The sequence below is a fragment of the Lepidochelys kempii genome, chromosome 6 (genome assembly GCF_965140265.1).
Source record: "Lepidochelys kempii isolate rLepKem1 chromosome 6, rLepKem1.hap2, whole genome shotgun sequence".
In the NCBI taxonomy this organism is placed as follows: domain Eukaryota; kingdom Metazoa; phylum Chordata; order Testudines; family Cheloniidae; genus Lepidochelys; species Lepidochelys kempii.
In genome coordinates this window covers 48,518,886-48,530,012 of record NC_133261.1, presented here as the reverse complement: position 1 = coordinate 48,530,012, position 11,127 = coordinate 48,518,886, and the positions used below count along the sequence as shown (strand labels likewise).

At 38.4% G+C, this 11,127-nt stretch overlaps 1 protein-coding gene across 1 annotated transcript; it reads left to right on the top strand.

Moving 5' to 3' along the window:
* Nucleotides 1-891: 891 nt before the first annotated feature.
* On the top strand, nucleotides 892-10,579 carry HTATIP2 (HIV-1 Tat interactive protein 2). Its single transcript, XM_073350327.1, has 5 exons — nucleotides 892-1,086; nucleotides 1,177-1,284; nucleotides 4,718-4,855; nucleotides 10,189-10,250; nucleotides 10,351-10,579. The coding sequence occupies exons 1-5, from the start codon at nucleotides 892-894 to the stop codon at nucleotides 10,577-10,579; spliced, it is 732 nt and encodes a 243-aa protein (XP_073206428.1).
* The last annotated feature ends 548 nt before the right edge of the window (nucleotides 10,580-11,127 follow it).

The following is an 11,127-nucleotide window of genomic DNA, read 5'->3' as shown; positions in this document are numbered from 1 at the left end:
GGAATTCATGTTCAACTGGTTGTCTACCACGACCCCTAATTCCTTTTCATTGTCACTGCATTCCAGGATACATGTAGTCCCCTGTTTTACTTTCCAATCCGTAAAAGGGGGGTAATGATATTTACCTCCTTTGTAAAGTTCTTTGAGATCTATCAATAAAAGGCAATATATAAAAACTAGGTATCAGCATTGTTTGTTCTTTGTAACTAGAGATCACCAGCCCCTGCAGTATTATATATAGTTCCAAGAGCCTCCTCGTGCTGCCAGCCAGGATATCAGCAGCACATACCCCTGCCCCTCCACCAAGGCTTTGGTGCTCTGCACTCAGAGGGCATTCAAGTTATTTATTAGAGAGAGAGGTGCTATTTATGACTAGGGATAATTAGCTCTTGTATGTCATACCTATTACCTTTCCCAGCAGAATTCCAGAAATAACCCCTACACCCCCACCCTGTGGTGGATACTGAATAATAGGCAATCGGGATGGGATTTACTAGGGAGATATGAAACATGCCAAATTCTCAGTCACTTTCAAGGATAATTTCTTATTTTGGATTAAAGGTAAAGAAGTTATTTTCCAGCTCCCTGTTACAATGACAGGTTTCCTAGTGTATGTCAATGAGACATAACATTTCACTCTTCATTTAAAAAAAATCATTTATTCAAATTGTCACAGTTTGAGAACGGTCCTGAGAGACTGAAGACATGGTTCAATGAAAAAGTCCTTAAAACATTTAAACCTTTCTTTTTTACTATTAAACAAAAACACAGTAAATTTGATATAACAGAAAACAATCAGTCTGCTTCTTTACCACTAGACAAAAGGATGTTTAAAAAAAATCCATTGTGACTCTTTTAAAGAACTGTATGATTTTGTTTTTCATATACAGAATGGCTGAGCTTGAGAACATACAAAACCTTCGTGAAAACTTCAAGAAACGTAATAAATCTTGTTTTATCCTTGGTGCATCAGGAGCAACTGGCAAAGAGTTGTTAAAAGAAATTTTGAAACAGCAATTGTTTTCTAATGTCACCATCATAGGACGTAGAAAACTGACTTTTGAAGAAGTGGCATATCAAAATGTGGTAAGTCATATGACTGGCATATTTGGTGTCAGTTTTAACACTGCTTTATCTGTTAATGTTTTCATGTTATTTTGTATCCTTGTGTTTTAGAATCAACAGGTGGTAGACTTCGAAAAACTGGATGAATATTCTGCATCATTTCAAGGTCATGATGTTGGATTCTGTTGTTTTGGTACCACAAAAGCAAAGGGAGGAGCAGTAAGCAAAAATACACAACGTTGCTTAGTTTTCACTTTGCAGAAGTATTGTACGAATCCCTTTGTTTCACTCCCTTCTTTCAATCAGCGCAGAAACAGTAGAACAGAACCGTGTTAGTCTGTAGCTCACGAAAGCTTATGCTCTAATAAAATTGTTAGTCTCTAAGGTGCCACAAGTACTCCTTTTCTTTTTTTAGTAGAACAGCTAACACTCCTTCCCCCAACCCCCACATTTAGGAAAATTTGGATTTAGTTCTGATTCTAAGTTAAAGCTTTACCACCTGGGCCCATGTTTTGTTTCACTCTTGTGAGTGATATTTGTCTGGTAAGGTAGATTTTTTTTGTACGGAAAGAAATAGAGAATGTGGAAAAGATTCCTTTAAAAGAATCTACTTTGAGGACCTTTTTAAACATTACGCTTCAAGTGGATACTGTCAAGTTAACTGAGCCTAGATGCAGAGCTGAAATTTCAGCATGACAAAATCATCTATTTGAAACTTTACCTCTGTAATATTTCATTTGTAACTTGTGATGCAGAATTGTCCACAATATGCACAGCCTCTGCCAAAACTGATGACTTAGAGAGCAGGTTCTACACTAGGGTCTGATCTACACTGGGGAGGATCAATTTAAGTTATGCAACTTCAGCTACGTGAATAACGTAGCTGAAGTGGACGTACTTAGATCTACTTACTGCGGTATCTTCACTGCAGTAGGTGGACTGCTGACGCTCCCCCGTCGACTCCGCCTATGCTTCTCTCTCCGGTGGAGTAGTGGAGTCGACGGGAGAGCGCTCGGTGGTTGATTTATCGCGTCTTCACTAGACACAATAAATCAACCCCTGCTGGATCAATTGCTCCAGAGGTAAGTGTAGACATTCCCTTAAATACATTTATTACACAACCAAGTAGGGGCATATATAGAATAGTCTAGACTTGCAAAATTCTACCCGCCTGTTTGTCTCAGGCAAGTAACCTTTACTTTGGTGGATAAGTAAACATTAGCGTTTTCCTTAGGCCTTGTCTACGCTGCCACTTTACAGCGCTGCAGCTTTCTCACTCAGAAGTGTGAAAAAAACATCCCTCTGAGCCCTGCAAGTTTCAGGGCTGTAAAGTGCCTGTCTAGACAGTGCAACAATGCCGGGAGCTGTGCTGCCAGCACTGGTAGCTGTTCCCCTCATGGAGATGGGTTTTTTTTATAGCGCGGGGAGAGCAGCACTTTAACGTTGTTAGTGAAGACATGCCCTTAGTCATCAACATCATTGTGGTAAGGTGAAGAAAGTAGATTTTATGGGTGGGCGAGGCTGAATTAGTCAATAGATAGCGTGTTCGTAATGCCACCCTGGCTCATCCTCTTCTGACTTCAAAGAAGAAATGTTCATGACCATTATACAAACAAATGGGCCATCAGAATGTACCAGGCTTTCCAATTGTTGAACATGGAGTATGTCATTCAGCAGTTAGTTAACTGTGTTGCCATTTATTATACTGTAACTAGAAGTTTGTTTTTTTGCTGTGGCTGTTTCATTCTGCCTGGCTGTCGACTCAACAAGAATGCACTATTGTATGGGGCAGGGAAGGCAAAAGAAAGGCGTAGGAACTTTACTATTACTGTTTGGTTTTAAATGGAAGATTAAAAAGTAGAGGATCCAGTAGAAATCTTCATGGAGATCCTAAATCTATGGAGCTTATTGTGCCAAAGATTTGATCATATATAAAGTGTATGTTAAGTCTTTGAAAATTGATAACCAGTTAAATGCAACATTAAAGACAACAGGCATTTTTGGCTGTTGAGGTTTTGCTCTCAATTAAAATGCCACATGTTGGAGGTGGAGGGAGAAAAGGAGAAAACCCATCTGAATTTAGCAGCTTAGAAAAACGAATGTTTATAATCAGTTTGAGAACTCAGTGGATTTGTGAAATCATTTGGGATCAACAGGCTATTGATTGCTAATAAAACAATATTTAGCTTTGTCCAGGGAACAGCAGTGGAAAAAGGTGTGGGCACCTTGTCAAACAGGACCCATTGAGGAGAGATGATGGGTTAAGTGTGGGGGTCTGAGTGGGTGCCAGTTCTTCAAGGAGAAGTTGTCAGTTGTTAGTAAGGCTTGTGAAAGGAAGGACGCCAGCGTCTGATGGCTGGGGTAGTATTGATGCAAGTTAGCTGACTAATCAGATTGAAAAAGTCCCATGGTATTTATGTCACTTTAATTTTCATCAAACAATTGGAGACGACAGCACTCTATTAAGGAGAGGTTGATCCAGAACTAAAGCTAAATAAATTAGGGTCTCAGTTTAATCAAATTATCCCTTTACTGGCCTTGGATTAACTGAGAGAGACAGCGTCGGTCTAGGGACTCCTGATTGGCTAATTTTTTTTAAGAAGCTGATACAAAGAATGAGAGATTTAAAGCAGACGGCTACTACTCGAAATACCCCAAACAAGCCCTTTCAAAAAAAAAGTTAGAATTAATATTTATCAGCAGCATTTGCAGTTTTATTGAGGGAAGCTTCTATTTTTTATTAGTTTTGTAAGGCAAAAATCTCCATTTAGTCTGAAGGGCTGAGGTTTTGTCACATTTACAAAACAAGACACTGAAAGCATACCCAGAAATCTAAGAAATATCCTAATGCTACTATGTAATGTTCTGAGGCAGTTTCTCTTTTCTCCTAACTGGTGAATGACTTGTAGATGCCTTGTTTATCTGCTTTTAAAATCTTCTAATTAAACAAAGATAACATTTAGGAATTTACTTAACCGTGGGTTAAATAACTTAAATATTTGGCTACTTTTTGTTTTCTATGTGCTTTTAAATTCTACATTGGGGACAGATACAGCCAACCTGTGCTTGCAGGAGTAGACCCTATGATGTTACTTCAGTAGGAATTTAGGGCACTCCATATTTCTCAGGATGCACTCAGGATCTTTCAAGATTGGGCCGTTAATGAAGGAATCTGGCGTCTACAAAAGTGTGCTTTTCAAAGATTCTGCTCAACTGCAGAAATAAGACAACCAACCTTTGAATTACTGACTTAAATAGGACTGGAAGGGAGCTCTTGAGTCATCAAATCCAGACCCCTGCTATTGCGGGCAACCTCTTGGTAATAAATTTATTAAGAGCGATCTTAAAACTACCTAGTTGCCCCCTCCCCCCGCCCCTACACCTGTTGGGAGGATGTTCCAGAACCTCATTCTTCTAATGGTTAGAAACCATTTACCCATCCTTAGCTTAGTTAAGTATGAAATGCTTTTCTAAAATGAAGTACCATGGAATTTCCCTTCAGTCTTTGTTTGAAAAATGAAAGATCTGGAAGAAAACGGAGAATCACTGGATTTTATCCCACTTATAGTTTTGCTTTCCCCCACCCCACACACTTTCCCTCTTCTGTGGATTCTTCTGACCTGGATCTAATTCAAATAATTTTTTATCCTAGGATGGATTTGTTCGCGTTGATCAAGATTATGTTTGCATGTCAGCAGAGTCGGCAAAAGCTGGTGGTTGTAAACACTTCCTCTTGGTATCTAGCAATGGAGCTGATAAGCACAGTATTTTTTTTATTTTAAAAATCAAAGTTGATCTAAATCTTATAATAATAATCTGGAGAAATTTCTGTACGGCTTAAGTGTGTAAAGTCAAAATTTCCCAGTGAATTGTTTAAGCAGTTATCCAAAAAGAGGGGGAGGTTAACCAGGAATAAAACTAAGCAAAGAAAAATTGGAGAAGATTCTTAGACAGCTCGAGTGATTTGAGAAATTTAAAACTAGATTGAAAAAAAAAAACACTAGAAAATTTACTATCAGAGATAATCCTGCACTGGCAGATGGATGGACTAGATAAAGGGCCAGATTTTCAAGGTATTTAGATGCCTAAAGTTGCGGATAGGTGCTTCTGAAAATCCCACTAGGGATGGGATTCACAAAGGTAACTATGCACCTAACTCCCATTGATTTCAATGTCAGTTAGGTGCCTAAAAACCTTTGTAATCCATCCTAGGTGCCGAACCTGGTTAGGTGCCTAAATATCTTTGAACATTTGGCCCAAGTTCTTTTTCATTTCTAATTTCTATGTTTTTTTACAATTCAACTACATTGTTGCTATCTAGGGCTTCTCAGGATTCAGTTCTGACCTCTTATGTGAATAAAATTCCCACTGCCTTCCAGAAGAGTTACACCTGTGTAACAGAGGACAGAATTGGCCCAGTGGGGCCATGTTTTCAAGTGCTCAGCACCCACAATTTGGATCAGATTTTTAAAATATCTCGGCTCCCATTTATGCACCTAAATAAGGTCCATACTTTCCAAAGTGCACAGTGCCTACTAACTCCCATTCTGACATTTATGGTCAGGTTTTCAAAAAGAAAGTCTGGCCCCAACAGTGGGTACTGAGCTCCCTTGAAAATCTGGCCCTATCTGTTTTATCTGAAGTTCAACCTGTTAACTCATGTAAAAACTACAACCTTCCTTGTCAGCACTCAGATTTTACCTTGAGTTAATTAATTCCAGTTAGGTAACTCAAGTTAAGAACTTTTTGTGTGTGTGAAGACAAGGCCTAAGATAAACACGGAAGATTAAATACTGGTCTTATTGACATCAATGGGAGAACTTCCGCTGACTTCAAAAGGGCCAGGATTTCAGAGAGGAAAGAGAGAGAGATTCTTCATGCCTCTTGTTTTCCTGAGTGTCTTAATAACAATATATCTCCAGAGAAGCTCCTTCAATCAAAATATATTTTCACAGAATCATACAGCTTACAAATGGAAAATCCTATTAGGTTACTTATTCATCCCCCTCACCAATGCTGCATTGTTCCCCAGCATGTTTACTAGTGGTTTGAGCTGACTTTGCTTTGCAGAGGTTCATTTTGGAACTAATTCCTACAGGTAAGTTACCACCGTATATGTTTTTTAATGCTACCACTTACAGCTACTTCAGTTTGAACTGAGTTGAAACTCAGTCGTGCGGTAGTGTAATGGTGCAAGTCACCTGAGGCCATCCCAGTTCTTCCTAAATGCCTAGTATTTCTTAGGGGTTGCCTCATTCAATTGCTCCAGGGTAGATATAGTTCTCTCAGATGTCCTCTCTCAGAAGAAGTCAGAAATCTGTCTTCACTTCCAAGTGTGCCTGAGTGCCTCAGTGATTTTGACCTCAAAACAATCTACAGCCCTGTCTACACTGGGGATTTGTCCCAGTTACAGCCATTGATGTAGGAACTAGGAACTACCATACTTGATCTAACAAGTAATCCATCTAATACAGTATCTCATCTCCAGCACTAGCCAGTACTAGATGCTTCAGAGGAAGATGAAGGAAATCCCTTAATACACAGTTATGGACTAACTTGCCCAGTGGAGAAATTCTTACTAACTTAGGTCTATTAGTGGTTGGCTTATACCCTGAAGCATGAGAGCGTTTAAATTTTGTATACACTTTTATCCTGTATAACGTAGTTGTGGATGTTCTAATTTTTCATAGAAATGTCGAATCCTTTCTTGAATCTTACTAAATTATTACTTTTCAGTTGTATGTTGTAGCAATGAGCTCCACAGGTTAATTACGTGATTGCAATTTGATTTCATTTATTTTGTGCAAACAGAACAGATTCCAAACAAGAAATATATATATATACTTGCTGTTTTAAAAGGGCCAATTTCACAAAGCTGAAAGCAATTATAAGCCAAATCAGCTAAGAGAGAATTTAAACAGGAAAATTTGAATGATAATTGGGAACAGTATAAGAATATTTTACTAGATGCCCAAAAAGCCAAAATCCAAAAAGACTACAATGGTTTAAAAAACAAACAAACAAAAAAACCAGCCGGGGAAGTGAAAGAAGCTATAATATATCGCTTGGAAAGATTAGATTTTTATTGGTAAATGTTGATAAACATCAACACACACAACAATGAAAAAGTATTTCCATCAATAATAGAAAATTACAGAAAAGCAAAGTAAGAAAAATGTTGCTTGAGAACTTATTAGAGTTTGATTTAAGGCTAAAATTTTTACACATAATATTTGCAGTTTCTCTTTTAACGGGTTATAAAGCTTTACCTTTTTGAATCTGTGTCTAATATCCTTTAATTATTATCTAACACTCCCCCCCCCCCATAATTTCCTGCAACTGTGAAAATTTAAATAAATAAAAATAGGGAAGAAATGCTTAAAACCCACAATTCTGCACACTGAAAATTTAAATAAAAGTTTTAAAAAGCTTAAAAATAAATCTTGAAATTTTTGAAACCCATCAAAATTACAAAAGAAACAAAAACAAATTCTGCCAAGTCTATATATACTTATATAAAAACAAATAGAAAAAAAGGGGAAGTTGATAGTGAATACAAATTAGGAATTACAGAAAATTGATAAGGGAAACAAAAGGATGCAAGGAGAAATCTCTGGCCAGCAGAATTAAGGAGAAGAAGGACTCTGCTAAAAAGTATACTAGGAACAAAGGAAATCCTACCACTGGTATTTGTCTATTTCTAGCTGGAAATGGTAGAATTGTTGTTAATAATGCAAAAAAGGCACAAGTATTGAATAAATACTTTTATTCTGTGTTTGAGAAAAAGCCAGATGATTTATTCATATTATATGATGATGATCCACTACTTTCCATTCTAACAATAACTCAGGAGAAGTTACACTGCAGCTACTGAAGTTAGCTACAGGTATTTTAAAATCAGTACGTCCAGATAACTTGCATCCAAAAACTTTAAAAAGCTGGCTGAGGAGCTTTCTTTAATATTAATGTTAATTTTCAGTAGGTCTTGCAATACTAGAGAAATTCCAGAGGACTAGAAGAAAACTAATGTTACGCTAATATTTAAACAGATGTGACAGATTGCTGAGATCTGACAAGGTGGGTCAGCACTCTGATCACTGTAGCCTCAGGTTAGTTCTGCCAATAACAGCTGATTGGATAATTAGCTAATCAGGTGAGGCTGAGGAGGTAAGGAACTAATTAGCTCTTAGATGAACAACCTGATAAAAAGACAGGAAGGAAGTGTTATGAGGGAGGATAGGGCTATCTGAGACTGGAATGAAGGAACTTCTAACATAGAGTGAGACAGAGAGTGACTGACCAATCTATTTTCCTCCTAGGGCCCTAGCAAAGAAGTGTTGAAAGAGGTAAAGGTTAAAATGGCGATGTTGTACTGTACTGAGTTAGTGTTTGGGTTTAGAATAAAATACAGCCTGCACACAAAGTGAAAGTGGGTCTGAGCAGTTCTGGGGCATCAGAGGATGGGGAGAGAGCATCTCCCCATCACAAGAAGGTAAGCAGGATGATTTGGGCAACTATAGGCTTGCAGCCTGCCATCAATTCCAGGCAGATTAAGGGAATGGCCGATACAGGACTTGACTGATGAAGAATTAAAGGAGAGTAATATAATTAATGCCAATCAACATAGCTTTATGAAAATAGTCATCAAACAAACTTGATATGTTTGTTATAGGATTAAAAATTTGGTTGATAAAGGTAATAGTGTAAACATATTATACTCCTGTTCTGTACAGCATTTGACATAGTGCCACAGAATATTTTGATTAAGAACAAGAACAATACAAAATCAAAATGGTCTTAAAATGTAATTGTAGTGGGGTCCCCGAGGGATTGGATCTTGGCCCTATGCTATTTAACATTTTCATCAATGACCTGGAAGAAAATAAAAATAAAATCATTACTGACAAAGAGGACAGGTAACACAAAGATTGGGGGAGTGGTCACTGATTTAGAACTACCTGAATTGGTTGGTAAACTGGGTGCAAGCAAACAATGCATATTTCAATATGGACAATTATGAAGTCATACATATAGGAACAATGACTGCAGGCCACACTTCGAGGCTGGGGGACTCTATCCAGGGAAGCAATGACTCTGAAAAGACTTTGGGATCTTGATGGATAATCAGTTGAATGTGCACTCCCAGTGTGATGCTGTGGTCAAAAGTGCTAAGGCAATCTTTGGCTGTCTAAACATAGGAATATTGATCTGGAGTAGACAGGTTATATTACCTCTGTATTGGTACTGGTGTGACTGCTACTGGAATGCTGTGTCCAGTTCTGGTATCAAGAATTCAAGAAGGATATTAATAAACTAAAGAGCATTCAGAGGATAGCCCTAAGAATGATAAAGGATTGGAAAACATGCCTTATGGGTAGGGCCATTTTGGTCAATTTCACAGTCATAGGATTTAAAAAATAATAAATTTTACGATTTCAGCTATTTAAATCTGAAATTTCACGGTGTTGTAATTGTAGGGGTCTTGACCCAAAAAGGAGTCATGGGGGGTTGCAAGGTTAATGTAGGGGGGTTGCGGTACTGCTACCCTTACCTCTCCGCTGCTGCTGGTGGCGGCGCTGCCTTCAGAGCTGGGCAGCTGAGAGCGGCGGCTGCAGGCCGGAAGCCCCGTTCTGAAAGCTGAGCCACCACCAGCAGCAGTGCAGAAGTAAGGAAGGTATGGTATGGTATTGCCACCCTTACTTCCATGTTGCAGGCTTCAGAGCTGGGCCCTCAGTCAGCAGCCACTCATCGACAGCTGCCCAGCTCTGAAGGCAGTACCGCTGCCAGCAGCAGCGCAGAAGTACGGGTAGTAGTGGAGGGTGAAAATAGTTGGGTAGGGGGAAAGGAGGAGTGGGTAACAGTGATATATTTTGCTATAGACTAACTGCATGTGCAATTTTGTGTATACAGTTTGTTTCGTTGGGTTTTTTGTAATTGTCAGGAGACAAAAAAGCAGATCAGTAGTAGTAACCTATGGAGTATAACACAAAAGTCCTAGAAGTTTTTTGCTGTCAAAGTTGAAGAATCTTTATCAAGATAGTATTGACAATACTTTAAGCATGCTAGAATGATGAGCAGTAACTTTGGGGTCCTTGTTTCATGTCCTGGATTTTGTTTTTTTAGGGTGAAGCAGAAGTTAAAATTGAAGAACTTAACTTCGATCACTGCACTATATTTAAACCTGCGTAAGTGATTAAGTGTGAGTGGAAACTGTGTTTGCTGTCTATTTATCATCTCCTTTTAATCGGTCTTTTTCTCTCTCTCTCTCTCTCTTTTTTTTTAAAGATTGATTTTATGTGACAGAGAAGAGTCACGTCCATTAGAATGGTGTGCTAGAAAAATTCTGGGTTGCCTCTCTCATGCGATGTCTATTACTGCACTTTCTGTGCCCGTGTCCACATTAGCAAGAGCTATGGTGAACAATGCAGTAATCCCGAGTGACAAGAAGGTGGAGCTGTTAGAGAACAAGGATATCCACAGGATTGGAAACCAAGATGAAACAAAGATCAGCTAACTGGTGTGATGTGATCAGATATTGTGCACTTCTGTCCCTCCCTAGCATCATCACCAATTCCTATTTCAGGATCTGGAAAAAGCTTGCAATGCAGTAAAATTTTCTTAAACATTTGTGGTTTCTTCCTCCTGCCCCAGGATTATGAAATAGTAATCCATTACATTGTAAATCGTGCTGTACCATGCAAATCCTTTTATAAGGATTATGAGATTGTGACAATGATAGGAGTCGTTTTTCAAGATGTATTGAATGAAAATTATACTTTTGCTGCAGAATTTTTTAATATGATTTTCATCCAGCACATTACATGCATTGATCCAAATGAACAGGTGCCTTACATTTATTAAATAGTATTTTAATATATGTAATAAGAAAAAAAGGTTTCAGTTACAAGACTGTGTGGCACATTCAGTCCGTTATTCTCAGAACTGAACATAAGCAAAGGGTGTGCAACGGAGCAAAGACTATGCAATCAGTGACCCTTTGCCCCTTCAGTGGGAGAGAATTTCAGTATAACACAAAGAAGCTGCTGTTACTAGTTTTGCTGC

What these genes read in the sequence shown, in the direction of transcription:
- HTATIP2 (XM_073350327.1), top strand. Translation starts at nt 892, where the DNA reads ATGGCTGAGCTTGAGAACATACAAAACCTTCGTGAAAACTTCAAGAAA. An exon ending in TTTTTATTTTAAAAATCAAA is followed by an intron (nt 4,856 to 10,188) that starts GTTGATCTAAAT and finishes TTGTTTTTTTAG; the next exon opens with GGTGAAGCAGAAGTTAAAAT. An exon ending in TGCACTATATTTAAACCTGC is followed by an intron (nt 10,251 to 10,350) that starts GTAAGTGATTAA and finishes TTTTTTTTAAAG; the next exon opens with ATTGATTTTATGTGACAGAG.